Here is a 24830-nt window from a genome sequence, read left to right on the forward strand (position 1 = left end):
AAATCAAACAAGTTGAATAAAAATATATATATATTGGGATCAATAATAAATCACTGCATCATTTCTATATTTTTATTTATTAAAGTTTTTAACCAAATTTAGAACTTTTTTATCATTTTCGCGACACCCGGGTCATTGATACATTTAATAATATATTTAGCTTTATTTCCAAATGTTTAATTTCTCACTGAATAAGTTCATACAGCACTAATTAGAACATTTTATTCAACAGTTTACATTCTGTTTAGGTTTTTGTTAAGTTTTAGACTTTTTGTTGACTTTATTCTTCTATTAAAACATTTTGCAAAGGCTTTTGATTTGAAATAAAAAAGTTTTTAAATGTAATTAATTGTTGTTTACTAGGATTGTAAATATTTGTTGCCACATAAACTAGAAAGCAGACGAACTCGTGGATTCAGGTCACGTTTGTTTTGTCTTTTAATCCGCAGAATCGACACGAACTTGTGATGTTTCTGCTGGAAGTTTGTGGAAACGTCTGATCTGCAGCTCCAACACAAATGCAGCTGCAGCGTCTGTTTCCTGTTGTCGCTGCAGAACGTCTGGCTTTCATTTGTTCTGCAGCTCGTTAGTTCTTCTAATGAACTTCTGCAGTAATTTGTCTGAAGGCAGCCGTTCCCCTTTGAGGAAAACACCAGGACTTTTACTGGACTCGGATTCATCGACTCTGCTGCAGGAACATCAGGAGATAATAGAAGACGCAGATGTTAGAACAGGATTCTGGACTTTTATTTAGTCTTTGAATCCCAACAGTAAATCCAGGAAGTCGAGCAATAAAACCAACAAAGAGGAACTTCTCGTTTTCCTCATGAAGCCTTTCTGAGTTTGATGCGACACTGAATCAAGGAGCTAATGCAAAGTAAAAAAGTAAAGAAAAGAACAATACAATTACATAAATATTTATAAAAAAGTTTGAATTTCTTTGGATTTCAAAAAAAATCTTCTAAAGTTGCAGTTTATTTGTAAATTTCAGAGTAAAAACGAATGAATTTGGTTGTTTCCACTGAACAGAAACTTTCTGGAGATGTACATATTAAAGTTTACAGTTTAAGTTTGTCTTTGTTTTTCCATAAACTGAAGTTTTTTTTTGGTTCATTTGAAAGTAATTTTAGGAAAAGTTCTTCAGAAAACTGAGTTTGTGGTTGGATTTTCTTTCACACTGCACTTTCGAGAGTGGATCAGTCTGCATGTCTGTTTTCTGGCTTCAGTTTTGTTTATTTCTCTACATTGTGGAACATAATGAATCTCCTTTAGTCATTTATTTTGCACTTTGTAAATCTTTGAAAAAAAAAAAAAAAGACAATAGCCGCGCACCGGTGGTGCCGTTTTCGATATTTCCTGTTAAAAAACTGGAGCTACATTCACCAGATTGTTACTGTTTCGACATTTTGCACCAAACTTCTGTCTAAATGCTGGTTTCGGTTTCAGGTCAGTCCAGTGTGAACACCATAGAGCCTGTTAGTTCAGCTCGTTCTTGAACGCACCATACACGCCCGGTGGGAATGTAGCGTTATTTAAAATGAAGACCGTAGAGCTCCCCATGGAGCACATGTGTCGAACTCAAGGCCCTTCAGATCATTTTATTTTATTTTTTTGTTATTAATGGCCCGATGTTATCTTACGGCCATTTATAACATGTATAATTTTGACAAATGGGTCCCTGTGCCCCTCAAGTACAGGGTTGTGTCAGGAAGGGCATCCAGCGTAAAAATCCCCAAAATGGGATAAGCTGAAAGGTAAAAAACAACATTTGAGGTTTAAGTTGATTTATTCTGGAATAATATTCCTGCCTTTTTATTATTCACAATTATGTTAAAAAAGGTACAATTTTAAAAATTGGCATTCTACTAGCTTTTTGGACTATTTTGGCATTTACTAAGATTTTTTTAGGCTATTTTGGAGTTTAGCTAATATTTCAGCTACATGGTAGCTAGTTTTTTTCAGTTTTTTTATTTTTGAGTTTAGCTATTTTTTCAGCTAAATGCTAGCTGTTTTGGCTAACTTAAGTTTTTTCTTTTAAAGTTTTTAATGATAATTTGTCATTTAGCTAATATTTTAGCTGGCTATCAACTTCAGTGTTTTCAGCTATCAATTTCAGCATCTTTAGCTATCAGCTCTAGCATCTTCAGTGGCCACATTCAGCTTACAGCTTTCACACTAAGATTATCACAGGTAATGATATATATCTAGTTTATAATTATGTTACGGTTTTAAAGTTTTAAAATTTACTTTTAGAGTGTTCACTAAATGTTTCTCCTGTTCGATGTGTTTTGGATTTTGGCTCCATGTGTAATTGACGTTGACCCTCCTGCCCTAGAGGTTACCTGGTGAACTCCACCTGACTCTGCCAACTTTTGTTTTTTAAGGTGCTTCAATCTGGAAGTTAAAGGACAATCTCTAGATGTATCTGTGATGTTATCCATACAACAACACAAGAGAAATCCCAGATATATGAGACTTTCTTTGTATTTTAGATTCCTTCATAGTCGATAATTCTCCTGCAGCTCCTCCGTGTTCTTCAGGTGTTCATATATGAGATGCAGCTTCTAGACCTGTCTCTCCGTGTGGTCCTACAGCAGACCTGAACCCTGTGAATGAGCAGATGTCAGAGTGAGACGCTGCAGCCTGTGGGCTTGCAGCCATGATGTTTGTTTGGGCAGAGAGGGACAGAGCCGCCGTCCGGCTGCATGGTTCAAGTCACGTACAGCTTCTGTCTGTTTATCTTTGGGTTTACTGCCGTAAATAAATAAGAAAACACTCGCCGAGGTTCACACACTGGAAGGGCGTCCATCGGGGTGGGTCGCTCTGCGTCAAGGCTGATGAATCCGATTTAGCTTCAGCGTCGACTACAGGGTCAGAGGTCAGCACGAGCTCAGCCGGAGTCTAAATTAAAACCACGGAACTGATAAACATTTGTGAGCGTCACAGGAACCAATCAAGAGGATTCAGAATCTCAAATGGAGATGATCTGATGATCCTGAGGATTTTCTGTGGAAAAACTCTTCACTCATTATTTAAAAAACTGGATTTGGAGCTGACAAGGAGGACTTTCGGTTGATTACTTTTGAGTGAGGCAGGAAGCAGTTTTTGTCTTTAGAAAGACAAGAGGATGGGAGGAGTCAGGTTTACTAGAGAGATAGAAGTCGGTGTCATCTGCAAACAGTCAGAATCAAGATTACATTTACAGAAAACGTGGAGATAAATAACCAAAAGACGGGGTCTGTGAACAGAGCCCTGAGCTACACCAGAAGTAATGGGGGGAGGGGCCTACCGGATTTCAGTGGAATAAACTGAATTAATCATGAGAATTAGCAGTGGAATCAGCAAAGCGGTGTGGAAGGGATTTAAAATGAAATATAGAAACAAAAAGAAAGAAAAATAAGCAGATAAAATGTAACATATCAATTTGTTTGATTTTGTTTATCTCTAAGCATAATGTTGGGAAATATGAGGAAACTCTTGAATAAAAAAGTCAGTTCAGGTTAAAAATACCCCTTTCAGCTTTTTTTATGTGTTTTTTTTATTTGAAAATATCTCAACCTGACATTTATTTAGAAGTATTTTTCCATTTCAATACAATCATTACCGTCATTAAATTAATTATTTGCTACTTCTTCATAATCCAGTTACACCATGTTAAAAATGTGTGGCCCAAATCTGAGTAAATCTGGGTAAATAAAGTGATTTTTGATATAGGTGAGTGTTCATATCAATATTATTGGGTCTTTAACTGACATTGAAAAACATTTCAAATTACCAGAAGTATCAACATTTGATTCTATCTGCATCTCACACAATAATAATATTGTAAAAGTTTTTTTGTGAATTTCACAATAAGATTTAAAAAACATCTTAAATGTAAAAAATAGGTATTTTTATCTCAGTTCTGATGTTGTGGGATTTACAGGTTAAAGCCAATTAGACGCAAAGTAGTTTTTTTAATTTCAGAGAAACAGAACGGAAGGGAGGACGACAGGGGTCAGGCTGACTAGACAGATAGAGCTGAGTGTCATCTGCAAATTAGTGAACATTAACATTAATTTAAAATATTACAGAGGATGTAGAAGATCGGTAATTCATCCATCCATCCATCTTCTTGACCGCTTCTTCCCTTTCGGGGTCGCGGGGGTGCCGGAGCCTAACCCGGCTACTGAAGGGCGAAGGCGGGGTTCACCCTGGACAGGTCGCCAGCCTGTCGCAGGGCCTCAATCACACACACACATTCACTCTCACATCCACACCTAGGGACAATTTAGAGTCACCAATTAACCTATGAAGCATGTTTTTGGATGGTGGGAGGAAGCCGGAGTCCCCGGTGAAAACCCACGCATGCACGGGGAGAACATGCAAACTCCACACAGAAAGGTCCCAGCCGGGATTCGAACCGGGGCCTTCTCGCTGTGAGGCAAGAGTGCTAACCACTGCGCCACCGTGCAGCCCAAGATCGGTAATTCAATTCAATTTTATTTATATGGCCCAATATCACCAAAAAAAAAAATACCTGAATGGGCTTCATGCCGGTAATTAAACAAAATTAAAAGAGGTCTGAGAACAGAACCCTGAGGTACACCAGAAGTGACGGGGAAGGCCTAGGACCTAAAGGGTTTCCATTGAATAAACTGAGTTTTGTCTGAAAAGCAAAATTGTCAGAAAGAAAAAAACAGAAAAAATATGAAACATATCAATTAGTTTGGTTTTGTTTTCCCTCTAAACATCTCCAAGGCTTGTCTTATCAGTCTTGCAGCTCGTTAGGACTTCTGGTCATTAGCAGTTTGACGTTTTCGGAGGTGTAAAGATAAAAAAACCCAAAAGCATCTGTTCTATTTTAGAAAGCAGAAGCAGATGATCGCTCAGGCTGTCAACAGAACGTCAACGATCCAGAAGTAAATTCTATCAGCCAAGCGATCCTGAAGGACGGAGATCAAACATGTGAACCCTCATTTGGGGAAAGTCTAAAGGAGACCACCGATCTGGACGATCTTCATCTTCTGAAGCTCCGGCGGCGTCTCAGAGACGACGCCTTTTTCATTTGGAGCTCGCTGAAAGATAAATGCAATCAATCCGTGACAGGACGTCCTGAATGTGACATTTTGACTGTAAATCGGGAGTGGGCGGGGCTTTCCTGATCTCAGACCATCAAAGAAGCCTTTGATCTTCATGCTTTTGTTTTCTTAACCAAACAGGCTCATGTTGTTTTTCAGAATAAAACAAAACAATCAGTTTTATTTTTCACAATAAAACCACCAAGTTTCCATTGATTCCCTTCAATAAAAGTTTAGGTTGTAAAAAAGGTTCAGATTATTTTAAAATCAAAACTAAGAATTTGATGATAGTAGATTTAGACCTATTTTTCTTCTTATTCTTTGTGTTACATCTCTAAAGTTTGAAAAAGTTTTATTTTCCCGTTTTGTGTTCAATGGAAAACGTTCTGGTTTTCGGTGGATCTTCAGACTCCCGTCACTCATAAACTGCCGTCTGGCATCAGTTCATTCGTCTTCAAACACTCCCTCGTTTTACGGCCCCCATTTTTCCAAAACGTTGTTTTATCCAGAATCCTCTCAAGTGGGAATGGTGGAATTGCGTCAATCACGCCGAGTGTGTTTAGGAGCTCCTGTAAAAGTTCTGTCGTGGGTTTATGAGATGTTCCACTGTGACTGGAGGAGGAGGAGGAGGAAGAGCTGCTACTACAGCTGATGACAGCGGAGGGAGGAGGTGGAAGGAAGGAAGGAGGAGAGAAAAGGGAGGCGGCTGAACGTGAGCGTCCACTTTGACTCCCGCCGTCCGGACTGGAGGAGGTCAGGATCTACTACTGCTGTTGTCGACACTCTTCTGGAGGCGGGTGAGTTCTCTCCTCTTGGAGAACTTTAAAAACTTTAATACTTTTAGTGGTTTTAGCAAAAACTGGATAACTTTAGAACCAATGAGGAAAATTCTGAGCGTGTTTACAGACAGAGATCAATGCATTGACCGCCTGTCCAGACAGAAGCAGATAAAAGTCACCTCGTTCAGATCGGACGAGTCAGGATTGATCTGCAGAAGGAATCAGTTTTTATTAAAAATGTCCAACATTTTATAAAAATAAAACTTTAAAAACATAAAATTGTGTAAAATCCTATAAATTTAGATGTACAGAGAGTCAATTCTGTTCTTTAAAAGACTCAAACAACTTTTACAGTGTAAGTTTTACAGAAACAGCATTATGTTTTATTTTGAAATGGCATTTTTGGGGTTTTTTAAGGTTCTGGATGGTTATGGTACCATTTATTAAGACTAAACTGGTTAGTTTTCAATATTAGTCTTAGAAATGTGACTAAACGGTTGAGTTTTCTATAGTAAGAAACACTCAAATACCAATAAACTAATTTTCTATTGAACCAATTTGTAATTTGAATTTCTAAAAGTTGACTGTGAAATATCCAAAGTTAACACCGTTTGCTTAGTTTTACCATAAAAATCCTGTTTCTTGTTCTGAGCGTCACGTTCTTTACAGGAATCTCCACCTTCAGTTCTGGTTGTTTTCTCACACTGCGGTCAGAACCCTGTTCTGTTCTGTTGTTCCGGCTCATTTGTTTTCTTCATCTTCAGGCTTGAATAAAACCAAACATGATTGAAAGATAAAAGTAGTAGATCTACAATGTTTTCTTTAAAATGTCGAGAGAGAAAAATCCAACTGTAAACTTCAGGAATTTTGTCTCGTTCTTAACAGTTTAATGTCGAACATTTTGGTGGCTTAAATACTAAAATTACATAAAAATTACTGCGGTACTTTAGAAATGTGAGGAGTATTCCTGTTGAGTTTTGACTAGAGACATGAGCCCTTAGACTTGACTTGGAACCTCTGATATAGACTTGAGACTTGACCTGGACATGTTAACAGAGGCTTGGCTAATTCTTGTATTCAGAAATATAACAACTCAGGTCTGACGAAAACCAGGGATTTGACCTCTACCACTAACACTGGATTTGGTTATGACTAGAGACTTCAGACTTTAGACTTGACTTGGAACCTCTGATATAGACTTAAGACTTGACCTGGACATGTTAACAGAGGCTTGGCTAATTCTTGTAATCAGAAATATAACAACTCAGGTCTGACGAAAACAAGTCCCACTACGGGACTTGATTTTGACTAGAGACTTAAGGCTTTGGACTTGACCTGGAACTTCTGAGCAGCAATTTGAGACTAGACCTTGACCTGTTAACAGAGACTTGGCGTATTTTTGTAATCAAAAATGTACCACCCCGGGGCTGACCTAAACCAAGGGCTTTGAAACCTACCCCGAACCATGACTTGGTTTTGACTTGTGACTAGAGACTCAAAACCTTAGATCTAAATTAGACTTGCAATTAGAATTTTTTTTTCACTTAACTTGCAATCCAGGACTGAAGATATTGAGACACTTGCTGAAGACATAAAGACTCAAGACTTGTTCTGGACTTGCAAAGAAAGACTTGATAGTCCAGTTGAGTTGTGATCAAAAACTTAAGGTTTAAACTAGATTTATGACCAGATACTTTGGACTTGATGTCGACTTGGATCTCTCTTGGGCAATTTTTTGTCTTATTTAGTACAAACGTCATTGTTTTTCTCAATAGTAATCAGAAACAACAGTAATACATTGACTTCCCCTTTCTGTCCCAAAGAGATATTTCACAGCTCTACTCATCATAACTGATTTCAATCTCTTGATGTTTTCTTGCAGGTTTTTCTTTGGTTCGATGGGATCCTAGAATGTCAAGAGTTATTGTCACCAACAATCAAACTTCCTGGAAAACCCATTCAAGACTTATTTCTGTCTGGAGAATCTTTACTACAAAGCAAACGTCCAAACTTAACCTCAAACAGATATTTTAGACACTTTTGTTTGAGTATTTCCTTGTATTTAAAGGTTTGAGGTTGAATTTGCTTCTAGAATGAAACCAGGAAGAGTTACCATGTGCCAAATGTTCGGACTGTTCCTGGTCGTCTCTTTAGTTTCCGTCAGTCCTGCTGGTTGCCAAAGCAACTTCACATCTCCTCCATCAGACGGCAGAAGCCCGGACATCCCCGGTTCTAAACCGGTTCCACATCTATCTAATGACCACCGTTTTCAAGGGTCCAATGGGGAGAAGCATCTATCGCAAGAGACCGTGAACCAGATCCAGGCCCCTCTGGAGTCCGAACAAGGGAAAATGAAGCAGTTCAACAAGCTCAAACCGAAACACGGCCGAAAGCCTCCGACCTCAAACTCCTCTGTGGGTCCTCATAGGAAGCCGCCTCCCACCTGTCTACAGACCACGTCCATCAAGACGGCCTTCAAGTACATCAACACCGTGTTGTCCTGCTTGATCTTCACTGTGGGGATCATAGGCAACGCCACCCTGCTGAGGATTATTTACCAAAATAAGAGCATGAGGAATGGACCCAACGCTCTTATCGCCAGTCTTGCCCTGGGAGACCTGATTTACATCGCCATTGACATACCAATCAACGTCTACAAGGTAGAGCAAACCACGTGTTGTAATGGTTATTTCCTGTCAATATCAGTGATTGCCTCAGAGTGTGTGAAGTGTCTCAATCAGGAGGTGGAGTGTCCCGCTGATAAGTGCACAAAAATACCTCCCTGTGATAACCAACCATACAAAGTTCTCTGTGGTTTTTGTGCCTGCAGCTCCTGGCGATGCAGTGGCCTTTTGCAGACTCCACGTTTGGTTTGTTCCTCTGCAAGCTCTTCCCCTTCCTGCAGAAGGCGTCGGTCGGCATCACCGTCCTCAACCTGTGTGCGCTCAGTGTGGACAGGTAACCACACAAGAACTCCACATCTGGTTCAAACTCGGTCCTTGGACACATCTGAAATTAGGAAACAGCATCTGCTAGTTTCTATTGGTTCTTCTCATGGTGTTGAGGTCAGTTGTTATCAAACAGGCTGTTTGTAGGAATGACACAAGCTGTGAAACACACAACACAGACCGGGTTTATCAGTCCCAGATAAAGTGGTCGGTGGGTAATCTTTGGAACCAACACCTCCACATGAAATTTGATTTTCTATCCATTCCTGTCAGGAGTAGAAGGCAGTTTCTACTCTTTATTGATGTGTGGAAATCAATAAAATTATATTTTATTAAGCAACTTTAGCATATTTGTTTTTCTCAAATAACGTCAACACTTTTCCCAAAGTTTGGATATAATTCACACGTTAATTCAACACTTAGTTGGCCTCTAAAGTCACTAAAATCCTCAAGTGTTGGATTGAAGTCTTTATGAATCCTGTAAACCAGATTTTAACCCATAACTGTCAAGTGGATGCTACAAAAAACTGACGCTAACTTCGGCCTTGTACCTTAACGTGCGACGAATAAATAAAAAAAAAAAAAAAAAAAAGAAATGATCACTAAAACTGTTGTTTTTTAAGTATAATAAAAAACATATTTTCTGTTTGAACAACTTTATTAGCAACCTGATGGTAACATTAGACAGCCAGTTGCTGAATATTCTAGGTTATTGTTATGGTCTGTAGAAACAACTGACTGAGTGTTTTTTTCTGTTAAATTTTATTTTGAAATCCTCTTTTCTGCCAAAATAAACGTTCCAAATACTTTGGTTTTTGTTAACTTTGCTAGCTTGGCGGTTTCAGTCTAGCGATCGGTGTAGTACTGTAAGAAAGTAGCGGATGGATTTTTAACTCGTGGCCGAGCGACTTGGATCAAGATGAATGAGTCGGATGTGGTGGAGAAAATCCCAGAGTTTTCCAAAGTAAAACTCCCTTTCAGACTACTTCAGAAAGTCCTTCTATATTTATGCTTGTGTCTTGTTGCTAACATCACTCAATTCTAACACCACCAACCACTAGAGGGCAGTCCAGGTTATTTTGCCTTAACGTCTTTGAAAAGTGTTATATAGCATTAGCTTAATCACGCTTTGTTTTGATCTATTTTTACTTTTATTTAATATGATTTTCTTGTTCCAGATGTAAAATCTGGAATAAGAAAATAATATTAAAGAACTTGCAGGTTTCTCCTCGAGAACATCATAAAGTAGTAACACAGAACTCTGGAACAGGTACCGCGCTGTGGCGTCCTGGTCCCGGGTCCAGGGCACCGGCATCCCCACGGTCACAGCCGTGGAGATCGTGGTGATCTGGCTGCTGTCCGTCCTGCTCGCCGTGCCGGAGGCCGTCGGCTTCAACATCATCACCTTCGACTACAAGAACGTCACCATGAGGACCTGCATGCTGCAGCCGGACACGCCCTTCATGACCGTGAGTGTGGGGGTGTGGTCTATATGGTGGACTTCTACACCTGAAGGATCAGTGGATGAAACTTAGACTTTGAAGTTTTTCTTTAAATGTACAAAAAAATGTGCAGTAATTTGAGAAAAGCAGAATTTGTGAAGTCAAAAGTGTTGCGGTTTCCTAATCTGGAGGGCTACTGCTGGAGACGCCGTGACTCAATGGATGCATGTGGGCGGAGCGTAGCTGACTGATGGGTGGCCTCAGATCCCAGCAGTCTGCTCCATTTCCACTGCCTCTGTTGTTGCGCTCCTGGGCGAGGTCTCTTCAGAAGAACATTTCCTGTTTATGTCTCCGGGTCACGGCTGGACTAAACAAACCCGCACAAGCACTCCAACAAGAACCGGGATCCTCCGAGACGAGCTCTCTGCAGAGCATGTCAGACTCTGAAAACACTAAATTACAGGTGCTGGGAAAGGCTGAATAAATAAGCTGTTTAAATAAAGTTTTTTTGAAAAAGCTTATCCAGATGTTTATGCTGGATGATTCAGCTCTGCTCCTCATTTAATTAGAGCAGCCAAAACACTGGAAGCTCCTTCAAATTAAAGACTCAGTCCAATGAAAATGGCAGTTTTGTTGCATTTTTCTGACAATGATGCATAAATATGAAGAAAATGAAGCTTAAAACTGCATTTCTGGGTTTTCTTTATGCAAATTATAGTGATCAGGACCAGACAAGAAAGTACAGTTGGAAAAACATTGTATTTGTGGTGTAGAAAATACGCGGAATGGGCCACAAGCTCCCTCCCCTCAGAAATGGAGAGGGGAACGGGGGCGGGGTTGATCTGCAAAAACTATACCCTAGAAAATGACACAGGCTTAATAATTTTGGCTAGAAGAAGCTTTTCTCAGAAATGATGCAATGAAAAGTTTAAAAATTGCCTTTTTAAAATCAGATTGGAAAAATGCTGCAAATTCCAAGAAACAAAATGTTTATGTAATCCGAACAAACAAAAAAAAATAAAAAAATAAACATTTTTCCATTCATTTTCAATAAATATATAATACACAATATAATTTTTTTTTATAAAATGTACAGAAGCTGATATTATATTGAAAAAGTTGTATGAGTAAAAATATAAAATACATATATATACACTGTAGATATATATATATATATATAAAGTATTTATATAAATATATATATGTATAAAGTATTTATGTATATTTTATATATATATATATATATATATATATATATATATATATATATGTGTCTATATATAAAGTATTTATGTTTATTTTATATATGTATATATATATATATATATATATACATATATATACTTAATTTATATAAATATATATATAAAGTATTTATGTATATTTTATATATATATATAAAGTTTTCCCTGATCTATAGGTGAAGATTTTGATAGGATAAAATAACCGACTAGAAAACTTAACCCTGTACAATAATCATGTTAAGTTTACTGTGGTGTTGGACGTCCGTCCATGCTTGATGGAACTCCAACTTTTTTTAGTTCTACCAAGACGCCAAGGACTGGTGGCTGTTCGGCTTCTACTTCTGCGTCCCTCTGGCGTGCTCCGCCATCTTCTACGGCCTGATGACCTGCGAGATGCTCCGACACCAGAAGGGAAGTCTGAGGATCTCGCTGAGCGAACACCTCAAGCAGGTAAAATCTATGAATGCTCGACGATGATGTAATTTACTGTATAAATCACATTCAAAGAGAAAATAAAGATTTATTTTGTAAGTTATTGAAAATTTTACTATGTTGATGTCATCTGTATCTCGCTCGTCTCCTCGCAGCGTCGAGAGGTTGCCAAAGCCGTCTTCTGCCTGGTGCTGATCTTCGCTCTCTGCTGGTTCCCTCTCCACCTGAGCCGTCTCCTCAAGTGGACCATCTACAAACCGCACGACGTCCACCGCTGCGAGCTGCTCAAGTACGCACCGACTCTGTCACTTCTCCCCCTGTCGCTGTCTCTACCGCTAAACCCTCGTCTGCTCTGGTTGCAGCTTCCTGCTGGTGCTCGACTACTTCAGCATCAACATGGCGACCGTCAACTCCTGCATCAATCCCATCATCCTCTTCTTCGTCTCCAAGAAGTTCAAGAACTGCTTCAAGGTAATAAAAATGGAGGAGGCGTGACCCCGCGGCGAGGTCACGGGGTCGGAGGCCGTGAGACGCGCTGCAGCTCTCCGAGATGTTTTGAGATCGCAGCTATCAGCAGGACAGAGAGGAGTTGACCAAACACAGAGAGGTCGTGACCTCTGATAGAGAGGACTTGTGGGAAACGAGCGGCTTCGTTTTGGCTGATTCCAGAGGAAGATCTCCAGCATTCCTTCACAATCTGGAGACGCTGGACTCACATCTCCTCCTAAAGTTCTGGAGAAGTTATTCTTCTAACCGCATGTGAAAGCTTTAAGCTCCTCCCTCTTATATAAGTGTGACATATGACATCATCAAAACAAACTCAGGTACGCCCTACTGAGGACGTGTATGACAAAGAAACAGCTTTGAGATCTTCCTCTTTGTTCTCCTGCCGTCTGATTGGTGGATCAGGTCAATTCTGCCAATGTGAGCCTGGAAACACCTGATCCAGGTAATCAGCAGAGATCGGATAGAAAAATGTCTATATTTTTAGGTTTATCTCCAATAAATCCGGATGGCTAAAAAAATCTTATCAATCAGATGTAATATTTTTGTGTTCTTGTTAAGTTCCCTGTTTGATTTTTTGCGTGAAACAATTTTTTTCTGCTAAATACGAATTCAATTAGAGTTCAAATTAAAAGCTTAAAATGAGCAAATTCCAAGAAAAAAGTCGCAATTGTTAAGTTACAAGAATAAAGTCGTATATTTATGACTTTATAAGTCATAGGCTAAAATTATAATTTTTTTTCCTCATAGAATTGTGTTTTAAAGTCGTATCTTTTTTAAAGTCATAAATTAAATTACAAGAATAAATTTGTATATGACTTTAAAAGTCATAGACTACATTTTTTTTAATAATCGTAAATTTACAACTTAAAGTTGTAAATTTATGACTAGGTCATAGGCCAAGTATATGATTTTATATTGTAATTTTATATGCTTTAAAGTTGTTAATTTACAATTAAAAAAGTTCTAACTTTAAGCTACAAGAATAATGTTGTATGTTTATTAGTTTATAAGTCATAGGCTAAAATATATATTTTTTTAAATTACCGTTAATTTTCAAAGAAAAAGTAGTAAATTCATGACTAAGTCATAGGCTAAATTCATGATTTTTTAACCGTAAATTTACATGTTTTAAAGTTGTTAATTTACAAGAAAAAAGTTGTAACTTTTAAGCTACGAGACTAAATTCGTAAATTTATGTCTTTATAAGTCATAGGCTAAAATTATATTTTTTTTAGTTAAGTGTTTGAAAGTAGTACATTTTTTAGAAAAAACTCACAACTTAAGTCATGAAAAAAAATGTCTATTTATTTATGACTTTAAAAGTCATAGGCTAATTTCATGACTTCTTTCTTTGTAATTTCACATGTATTTTTAAGGTTAGATTTCGGTCAGTCGCCTCAGAATGAAATGTCTCATTTGAAGCTCTGCTGTGACGATGCATTCTGGGAAATGTAGGCTCCTTTAACCCGTCTGTCTGTGTCTCTCTGTCTCTCTGCAGTCCTGTCTGTGTTGCTGGTGTTACTCTGGCTCTCTCTCCAACAGCATGCTGCCCCTCCACCATGGGACCAGTCAGCAGTACAAACACACTGACCACTGACCGGCCCGGCGCCACCTGCTGGCCGGGACCAGCAGTCTCCTCTGTGTGACATCAGCTTTCTGTGTCGCTCTGCTGTCACTCTTGACTTCTAAACTGATTTTACAGTTTGATGACAGATTATTATTCCACAAATCCAGCAGCAGAGCTAGAGTTCATGATCAGACGCCTGAAGGATTCAGAATTACTACAGTTTTACGGTTTCTGCCTTTTCTCAACCTGTGATTAAAGCAATACCATCAGATTTCCCTAAAACCAGGTGTTCTGATGGTGATATGTCTATGAACTCATTTTTATTGTATTTATCACTGATATTGTATCCATGAAGAGATTGTAAAACTTTTTATTTGTGAGAAATTGATTCAAAAGCTGCATAAAGGGTTTTATGTCACAGTTTAGTCTGATATGTAACCAAACTCAAGAAGTTTATTTTGATATTTAACACATTTTGATTATAAAACTCGTTTATTTAAAATATATTTTTATTGTAATTTGTTACATTCAATTTGTCAAAATACATGTAAGGACATAAATCTCTTTTGTTGAAATATATCTTAAGTGTAATTTTGATTAAACATGTAACACACCTTTTCAAAATACGTAATAAATTGTGATTTTTTATTGAATACTTTTTGTTCAGTTTGCTACTGTTTTTGGTGGGAAAACATTTTCTATATAATATTATTTTAATTTAAAACTTTTTAAATTAAATTGTTTTTTTATAAATGATTTTTAAAATGTTTTTTCTTAACTTTGTCTTTTTTTTACTTTTGTTTTGTTTAAAAAATACGTGTTTCCTCAAATTAATAAATTATGATCATTAATTCTGTACACACAAATTAGCTTGTTATTTTGTAGTATTCATTTAGAATTTATCATGTGTTTTGTGAACACAAATAAGTATTCAAATATCACTTCACACTGATGTGTGGTCACAAATGCTAATTTCTGTTCTAACAAAACTAATTTGTGTGCTTAAAATGCAAATTTATCTGCTTAAAATATCATTTTGTGTGCTCATAGTGCTAATTTGTTTGCTCAAAATATTATTTTTATGTGCTAAAAAGTTTACACTTTGTGCTCAAAATGCTGATTTGTGTGTATAAAAAACTAATTTGTGTGCACAAAATAATAATTTGAGGAAACTAACAAAGTCTAAACGAAGTAATAAAAATCAAATATCCCATTTGTGAAATACAATACAACAGTTTACATAAAAATTTTAACAAAAATGTTATTTTTGCAAAACACATTTTTTAAAATTATTTTATCATTTCTTTTTGGTTCATAAATATTAATTTTAGGAAATTCTGTTTATTTTAAAAATGTCACGTCTAGGGCTCCATAGATTTTTAATTATTATAACAAATTGCATGATAATAAAAACATTTTTAAAGGTTTAATAAAGATTTAATTGCACAAAAATTGTCTTATTTAACCTTTTATAATCGCGAACTGATTTATATTGAATCATTTTCTAAAAAGTGTATCTTTTTTTTTTTGTTTTTCCTGCAGGTTTCACCTTAAAATGGATTAAAACTCTTAAATTTGTTTAAATGTCGATGAACTTTTTCCTCTTTAAATGTTTTAATCATCACCAGATCATCGAAGAAGCGCGTCTCCGCCCTGTTTGTGTCTGCGCGTGACCGACGTCCGTGGCGCATCCCGGTGATGACGTCAGGTCGTAAACGGGACGAGCAGGGACCGCGCGAGCGAGTGAGCGCGCGCGCGGGCGGGCGGGCTGTCGGGGAGTGATTTATCGATCGGTCCGGAGGTTCGTTAGCCGCTGATCGGCATCGATTGACGGGATCTGACGGGAGGCGCGGAGAAAGGGGAGGGGCGGAGCAGGGATGCGTTGCCTGGTAACGGTGAGAGGCGCGAGCGTGAGCGCGAAAGAGCCGTCAGTCTGAATGAACGTTCATAGCATAAAGAGACAATTTTACCGGAAGTATGTGACATTTTAATGATTTATTGTGACCGGATATGGAATTACAATCCCGTCCACGGTTCATGATAACAGCTGTCTCCGTTATTTGTCAAATTATTATTAACGTGATGAACCAGACTGTTCAGATATCAAAACATTTGACGTCATCATGACGTAAAGAGCTTGCTAGCATGTTTTTGAAGCATTTAGTTATTTCTGCTGAAACAAAACAATTAAAACATATTTAATGGGACTTTCAATGTCATTAATGTTCATAATTTAAAAAATAAAAATAGATTTTGGTTTTCTGCTTAGTGTTCGGTTTTGATAGCTAAGGTCCTAAAAAGTTAGTTTTCCTTCAAAATTTGATTTTAAGATATATGTTTGAAATAAATACCCCAATATCTGAATATATTATTTTTTTCTGGCAATAAGACAGAAACAAATATTTTTTTATATTTTTTCTAGGTTTTTTCTTTTTCAAAGAGGAGATATTACCTTTAATTATACCAAAATAAACGTAAACTTTACATATAAATGTTTTAAATTGTAAACAAAACAATTGTAGTTGTAGCAATCATTAAACATTATAAATATGGAATTGATTTTAATTTTAAAATCTGTAAGCTAAAAAAAATTAACTGAAAAAATGTTTGACCCTTTAACACCTGAGCTGTCACCGGTGACAGCAAATAACAAATGTTTTTGTAACTGTTGTAACTCTTTGATTGTTTAATTAAAGTAATTCCAATGGATTCTGACGTGGAGAAAAGCAGCAGATGTGATCATGCCATCGACTGTATATGAGAACTGGACCGAGTGACCAAACAGGAAGTACCCGCTGGTCCCAAGAAACCAAAATCTCATAGATTCCCTCATATATTCTCACATACAGTCAATAGTTTATGTGTCACAGACTTGCTACCTCTCCAGGGTTAGCCTCACCTTAACCTATAGTTGGGATAGGCTCCAGCAACCCCGTGACCAATTGGACACCTGAGTTCTTTAAGTTGTTTGGATTTGGTTTGACTCAAACATTCCAACATTAATCCTATTTCCAAATGTCTATTTGGTTCAAACAGAACATTAGAATGTTTCTATAGTTGTGTCATAGTTATAAAAGGTCTTGACCCCTCACCTCTGTGTTTGACCTCATGGACAGCCCTCCATCCAGATGTCGTAGGATGTTCCTGTAGTCAGCGCTCAGGGCCACGCTGCCATCATGCCGTGTACCTGTGCACAGTGGAGGCGGTGGATCCGCCCACTGGTTCTGGTTCTCTACGCTCTTCTCCTGGTGGCTGTTGTGCCGCTTTGTATCTGGGAGCTGCAGAAGGATAAGGTAAGCGTTGGAAAAAGCCAAAAAAAGTACCGTTCAGTGTTGGAGAACTTGACGTTTTGGTCCGTCTGTTCAGGTCGGGACGCACAACAAAGCCTGGTTCATCGCCGGGGTGTTTGTTTTCCTGACCATCCCCATCTCTCTGTGGGGGATCCTGCAGCACATGGTGCACTACACCCAACCGGAGCTCCAGAAACCCATCATCAGGTGCATACTATCACGTCTGGTTTGGTTCTTTCTGGTTCACTGACTTTGAACAGTTTGGCAGAAAACAGAAATGTTTGTGTCGTCAAGTTTTATATTTCTTTGTTTTGTCTTAATCACAACTGCCCTTACGGGTGGATACAAGCTGTCTGCAGGTGAAAAATGTGCAAACTTGTACAGGGCAAGCAGGTGGTCCACACGAAATAACAAGATCATAAACCGGTCTGTGAACCCGTAGAGGTTCTATGCTATACTACGAGCGGCAGGTCGTAGTGAATACTTGCAATACGCAAGTGTAAGTATGGATGAAGTAGATAAGATGTGTAATACTTATATATCAAGTGCACACCCTATCCATGTAGTGCTTTACTAATGACTATAATGTGATGTAAGAGCGCAGTATGACAGAATAACTTCTTTGTCAAAGGTCCATGAAACTCAGGGTGTGTTTGGAGTAGACACATTTGATTTGCTTAAAGTGAACCAGAGTTCCTTTTCCTCGATAACCCAGAACAAATTTTCAGTCTGAATACTCCCAAACAGTCTCTAGTCCAGGACCTGTAGCCGCTCTCAGAACCATCTTTCAAGATGGTCTCAGTTCGTTTCCAATTGGACTGAGCTCCGGTGCTCTACACAGATGTTCAAAATAATAAATATGAAGTTTGAATCTATGAACTATCTCAACAAGGATTGCAAAGCGCAGAACTTCCATTATTCTTTCTTTCGTTGCTTTGCCCCGCCCTCGTAATTCCTGGCCAATGACAGAAGAGATCTTTAGTCGAATGGTTTTGTTTACAAGGTTTAGTTTAAAAAAATAAATGTCCAGTCGATGGCAGTCTGAAAACAGACCAAACAGAAGGTTCAGGACTCAGTCCAGACCAAATTAAACGGTTTCTGTCCGGATCAATTCAAACGGACTTGTTCCGGACTAATGCACTTTTCCAGTCTGAACACACCCAAAGTATTCAGGCTCAGTTTGTTAGTCAGTGTCTTGTTGTGTCTTCACTTTCTTTCATGGTGTTTGAAAACTCCTCTCTCTGCCTCCCTCTGCACAGGATTCTGTGGATGGTACCGATCTACAGTCTGGACAGTGTGAGTCTTTGACACACTGAACTACTGGTCCTTTTCGTCCTGCTGCTATAGCAACGGGCTTCATGAACTGAAGGTGGTTGGTCTCTTATCGCGTGAATCTCATCGTTATCGCTGTGTTTTCAGTGGCTAGCCCTGCGCTACCCCAGCCTGGCCATCTACGTGGACACCTGCAGGGAGTGCTACGAGGCCTACGTCATCTACAACTTCCTGGTGTTCCTGCTCAACTTCCTCAGTAACCAGTACCCCAGCCTGGTGCTCATGCTGGAGGTGCAGCAGCAGCAGTCGCACCTGCCCCCGCTGTGCTGCTGTCCCCCGTGGCCCATGGGAGAGTAAGAGAAGGGAGGGGGGCAGGTCCTAGTGCTCGGCGGGTGGGTGCTAAACTCATTTTCTTCTGTTTGTCAGGGTGCTGCTGTTCAGGTGTAAGCTGGGAGTGCTCCAGTACACCGTGGTCCGGCCCGTTACCACGGTGATTGCGCTGTAAGTTACCCTCCCCAGTCACATCACACACAGATGTTTGACAAGAACACAAGAACTTCTGCCGAAGAGTTTTAAGACAAAAGAGGGGGACCTGGTGGCAGACAAGATGGTGCCCAGACGTCATTAGCTGGAAGCGGAAATTCTACAAAATTTCTAAATGATGGCACTTTTTATTTAAACTTTTTTAATGTCTATGAATGGTTTAGTGTCAACTATTAGCAAAAAACTATAATTGTTTCAAAATATCACTTTCAAAAGTTATATTAACAACAATGTTCAGATTTGAAGGTGTTTTTCATTCCTTCGTCTAACGTAACTTTTCAATCCTTAATGTGATCAATGCAATTTAGTTTATTCTGTCGTGGAGAAAAGTGGCTTTGCGCCAGTATGCAACACTATATTAGTAATGTGTTGCATATCCGTGAAATGCTGCTTAAAAGTGTTGCTTACCGACACAAAGCTTCTTTTCTCTGCGGATCAGTTCATTTATGTTGATCGCGTAAGGAGTTCCAGTATGTCAAAGGGCAAAGTAGGTTTTTGCAGAAACATCTCCAGTGTTAAAGCTGTAAAGGTGAAAATGGAAAAACACATAATTGTTCGGGTTGCCAGTTAAATTAGTCTTTTTTTGACAAAAAAAAAGAAAAAAAACATTCGTACAAAATGTGAGTTGGAAGGATGGGACATGGACTTCCTGTTCCGGACTTGTGGCTAATTCTGCATTCACACCAGATGCGATATGCCTGTCAAATTTGAGTCTGCTGCCTCTCTTTTGACGGACATCAAATTTAATGCTTATAGCCTTGACACCCCGGCTGTGGAGCCACCGCAAGACTTCAGATCGCATCTGTACTCTGACTTAACAATGAAACTTGACCCCTCTGCCCTGCCGCATGAATTGGTTCCGGTATGAAAGCAGCATAATAATGTCTGGTCGCTATCTTGTTCTCTTCAGCCAGGTCTTCTTGACAAAGACTGTGAAGGACTGTAGAGCGTGTGGTTCCATTTGAATCAACCTGTGTGATCAAAATTTGACCGGCCCAGTTTGCTTTGGCTGGAAAAGGGCAACAAATCATCAGTCGTGACTCTTCTCAAACACGAAGGCCAGTGAAGACAAGTTCACTGGAAAAACCAAGAACTCTGTCTCAACCAGGGGGAGCTAAAGGTGGTGCTTTTCCACTTAGGTACCATATTATACCACGTTATTGCCATAACCTGGTAAAAATGATAGTTTTTACCACGTAGATGACATACCCCAAAGCAAACAGTAGGATCCCCAACACCAAACCCTGAGGGACTCCTGTGGATGGTCGGATGAAGACGTCATGACTATCCTCTGCTGCTCTTCAAGTTTCTGCTTCAGAAGATGTTACTGTGCCAAACGCTATAATGAATTCCTTAAGTAATCTAATAAAACTGCACATTGTCTAGTTGCCGTGGTAACATGGTGACGTCATAATCGTGGCCACAGAAACTTGAAGCAGATGAGGCTTTGTAATAGCTTCCATGTCATCTGTGACCCTGAAGACTTTCTTGTGTTACCATGCCGACAATGCTGTAGATTCTTTCCAGTAACCATGGAGACAGTTTCTTGTGTAACCATAGTGATAAAGCCCTCAGGTTTGATGATGACCTTGCTTTAGTTTTGGCATTCACACTTGTAAGTTAAAGGCCTCCTTTCATTTAGATGTGTTTAAACCCGTCTGGTCTCATCGTGTGATTCCAAAACGTTCCTCAGTCAGACTCATCTTTGCTGCCGTGAGCAAAAGTTATATGCTCTGACTGCATTTTGGTGTGTCTGCAGCATCTGTCAGCTCTGTGGAGTTTATGATGAAGCCAACTTCAGCTTCAGGAACGCCTGGTCCTACCTGGTCATCATCAACAACATCTCTCAGCTGGTGAGAGGACTCCACCCTCACAGGCCGCTGAGTCTCGTCCCGGTAGGGTCTCTCACTCATGGCCGCACTCTCTCTGCAGTTTGCCATGTACTGCCTGGTGTTGCTGTACCGAGCGCTCAGGGACGAGCTGACTCCCATTAGGCCGGTGGGAAAGTTCCTCTGCGTCAAACTGGTCGTGTTCGTCTCATTCTGGTAAGACCCGAACCGCGAAGCGATGCACTCCAGTTTGGCCCTATTTGTTGGTGTGTTCGTTTTCTCCACAGGCAGGCGGTTCTGATAGCGTTCCTGGTGAAAGTGGGCGTGATCTCTGACAAACACACCTGGGATTGGGACAGTGTGGAGGCTGTGGCCACCGGACTGCAGGTATTGAATTTAACATGTTAGATCATCTTTAGTGAGGTTTCAGCTCAAAGTATGCTCAGAAACACACACTCAAGTGACCACATCCAGCAATCCATCCGACCGACCAACCAACCAACCAACCATCCATCTTCTTCCGCTCATCCTGGACCAGGTTGTGGGGCAACAGTCTAAGCAACAATGCCCAGACTTCCCTCGCCTCGGTCACTTCCTCCAACTCCTGGAGAGGCCTTCTCTGGCCAAACAGCGAGTCTTGGGTCTTTCCAGAGTCTTTGCCCTCAAGCGACCACTTAAATGAGTTAACATGCTATTGCACAGTCTGAGATATCACACAAGCCTTCTTATTCTTAGGGATTATTTGAACCCAAAACATAGATACTAAAGCAACTCGAGTGAGCAGAACAACCTAATTATTATATCTGACTCTGGAGACATTTACTAGATTACTCCACAGTGATGATATATTTTTGTATAAAAATGGATTCCTGAACTCCCACCAGGATGTAGACTGTCGTAAACTGATAATTGTTTGACATTTTTCAATTTTCCTTTCACTTCTAAAGCTCAATGACCACAAAGAAATACAGATTCCCCTAGTGTAAGATCTGTAAACAAATTTTCGGAAGTGCTTTATGTTGCAAGCCATAAAAGAAAATACAAAAGTGATGTTTTTTTTAAATGGAAAAAATCTTAATTTACTTTGGATTCTGAAATTCAAGAGAAACCGATGAAAATCCCTTAAAGTGATCTAAAAGATGCTTGACATGCTCATATATTATTGTTGGTAATGAAAGTATAATACTTATTTCAATTCTCATAGGACTTCATCATCTGCATAGAGATGTTTCTTGCTGCCATCGCTCACCATTACACCTTCACCTATAAGCCCTATGTACAGGTAAGACCTGCCCTGTCACACTGTTAACAGATACACATGTTAACCCATTCATGGAGGGGTTTTCTGAGTGTCCAGGAAGCGGAGGAGGGGTCGTGTTTTGACAGTTTCCTGGCCATGTGGGATTTCTCTGACATCAGAGCTGATGTGACAGAGCAGGTCCGGAATGTCGGTGAGTGTTTGAGATTCTTTATGGGCCTTCAGAGTGACACCTAACTTCACAGCAGGCTGCGTCATATGCAGTCATGGTGGTTTGAATTCTAAAAGTTTTAGAATTTTAGAAGTTTTAATATTTTATAAAATTACAATCTTATTATTTGTATTACTTTCATAGTCTTTTTAAGTTTCGGCTGAACCTTAAATTATAAAAAATGATACTTCAATGTTTTCCACTTAAGATTTTATTGGTGTCCACTAAAAACTCTCAATTTTTGTAGCTCCGCCTCCAACCTACAGAAACCTTTTGTCTTTTAAATATATAAAATGCAGCAAAAACACATTTTGGAATTGTAAATTTACCTGACAGCACAAACCTGCTGCCCCTTCAGGTCGTACGTTTCTGGGTCGGCCCAATAAGATGTACTTCGCCTCGGCGGCTCGCCCCGAACACACGGAGCACACCGGCCTCCTCAACGCCACCTCGCAGGACCCCCTGGCGGCCGCTGCCGCCTCCATGCCCACCTCCCCTTCATCGGCCGGCCGCTACCAAGGCTTGGGCCACACCCCCGCCCCCCACTCCATCTCCGCCCCCGCAGGCTTCACCTCCTCCTCCTGGGACGAGGACAGCGGCTGCTCGCCTCCTCCACCGGGCATCGGCCCCTAAAAGGTCGTGGACTCGCCTGAACTCGTCTACATCATCGTGAAAGGAAACTGTGAGGAGGTCGACTCCACTCTGAGGCGTAGATGTTTCTGTTTCTGGTTTGGATGAACCTGCATCTGCAGAGCAGGTCTTGAACTCTCCTTCGGTCCTGTGGTGGAGTGTCCTTCAGAGTGCTCTGACCCTGCTAACTCACAATAAACAGAACGTGCTTTCATCTGCTTCAGTCTGTTGTCAGGATTTGGTTCTTTCAGGTTTGTCATTTGCATCTTTCTTGGTGCAGTTAGCTACATGCTAACCTGGAGCGCAGAAGAAACCATGAAGAGGAGCCAGAGTCGACATACACATTGTCGTCTTGTTTTTTTAGCGAATGTTGCCAAATTTTAAAACTACCACACTGAAACTTTGATTTCTGTGTGATCCGTAGCAAAAATTAAACCTGAAGTGAGTCGATCGCTGGAGTTTGCTCCACCTCAATACCCCGCCCAACATCTGGGCGGTGCTAAGTGAAAAAGTTCCTCAGGTGAAGAACAAAACATTTCAAGTCTTTAGGTGAAAGTCCAACTCGCATGACTGAGTGTACAGGTGACGTTTTGATGGGTCCACCCACCTGTCAATCAACTCCAAAAAACATATTTGAGGTTTAATAAACCCAAACAGAGACCTTCGTAAACCATCTCATGATGGAACTTCCTGAATATGAAATTCAACTTTGTTTTTTATTAACAACAAGAGAGAAAAGTCTGCAACAATATTAATTTGTAGTTGTTGAAACACAAAATAAACATTAAATAAATAAATAAAAATGCTTCTGTATTGGTTAAAAAATATGTTTTCAGTCATGTTAGAGTTAAAAGAGTGAAAGCTGGAGACTAAAGTTGTTTAAGTTGAAATATATATTATTATTTTTTAGGTTATTGAGATATTTTTAGTCTAATTAAGACATATTTCTAATTCCATTTAAAGACAGACAAAATCTATCCTTTATTGCCATCTAGAGGTCGATAGAGGAACAGCAAAAACTTCAAATGTACTTTTTTCAAGTTGAAACTTTTATTTCACATTTTAAACAAGAAGAATCATGTTTTGTTAATTATAATATACTTTAATATTTTTAGTAAGACGAGATTTTTAACTAAACATATTTTTGTTATTTTTTTCTTAGGTTAAAACATTGAAAATCGATCTATAAGGTTTAGATATTTCATAAAAATTAACACTTTTTTTTTACATATTATGTCAGAATTTACTTAATATACTATAATGTTCCGACTAACTTTATTATACAAATAAAGTCTTTTTGTTTTCATCCTTTCATTTTTCCCCCTAAATTTCTAATATATTTTTTTATTACTGCTTTAACGAGGGGAAAATGACATCAATATGTGTTCGTGCCAAAGGAAATATTATAACATAATCATTAATAATTTTTATTTAAAAATCTACAAAAATATATTTAGTTTTTTAAGCTTGGATTAATGATTTTAAACTGTTGTCGTGTTTATGTGTTACAGAGATTGAGATTGAATTAAACTGTAAGAAAAAACTACAACGTTTTATGTATTTAAAACTCGCACATGTATACAACAAAAATAGTTTTAGTTTAAAGTTAAGAATACTGCAACAGTAAAATATTTTTGCTTTTATGTTTTTCAAAAAATAATGCAATATTGTATTTGTTTATTCTGTTACTTATTTATTTAACTTATTTTGACTTGACCTTATTTTATTTTTAACGTCAACAGACTACTGGCTGCAGACTTCCGGTGACCAACAGGAAGTAGCTGTTTCTGCTAAAAGGAGATGGTCTCTGCCCCTGTT

The 24830-nt window shown here is 39.0% G+C and overlaps 3 protein-coding genes across 4 annotated transcripts in view; 2 read left to right on the forward strand and 1 right to left on the reverse strand.

Annotated features, from left to right (window-relative positions):
• The window catches only part of LOC112138454 (uromodulin), a 368601-nt gene that overhangs the window by 33626 nt on the left and 310145 nt on the right, over positions 1 to 24830 (reverse strand). The gene's annotated exons all lie outside the window — the stretch shown is intronic.
• LOC112156013 (endothelin receptor type B) lies at positions 7897 to 14603 on the forward strand. Of its 2 annotated transcripts, none has more exons than XM_024288126.2 (7): positions 7897 to 8499; positions 8670 to 8797; positions 10058 to 10256; positions 11771 to 11923; positions 12061 to 12194; positions 12268 to 12376; positions 13911 to 14603. In XM_024288126.2, the coding sequence occupies exons 1-7, from the start codon at positions 7933 to 7935 to the stop codon at positions 14007 to 14009; spliced, it is 1389 nt and encodes a 462-aa protein (XP_024143894.1). In that variant the 5' UTR covers positions 7897 to 7932; the 3' UTR covers positions 14010 to 14603. The 2 variants fall into 2 exon arrangements, with proteins under 2 accessions (XP_024143894.1, XP_024143895.1); XM_024288127.2 differs by having other exon boundaries at positions 13955 to 14603.
• LOC112156014 (transmembrane protein 184C) lies at positions 17128 to 23235 on the forward strand. Its single transcript, XM_024288128.2, has 11 exons — positions 17128 to 17272; positions 17346 to 17476; positions 18529 to 18565; positions 18689 to 18894; positions 18968 to 19042; positions 20844 to 20937; positions 21017 to 21129; positions 21201 to 21300; positions 22118 to 22195; positions 22271 to 22364; positions 22741 to 23235. The coding sequence occupies exons 1-11, from the start codon at positions 17156 to 17158 to the stop codon at positions 23013 to 23015; spliced, it is 1320 nt and encodes a 439-aa protein (XP_024143896.1). The 5' UTR covers positions 17128 to 17155; the 3' UTR covers positions 23016 to 23235.

The sequence above is a fragment of the Oryzias melastigma genome, linkage group LG18 (assembly GCF_002922805.2).
Source record: "Oryzias melastigma strain HK-1 linkage group LG18, ASM292280v2, whole genome shotgun sequence".
Classification (NCBI taxonomy): Eukaryota; Metazoa; Chordata; class Actinopteri; order Beloniformes; family Adrianichthyidae; genus Oryzias; species Oryzias melastigma.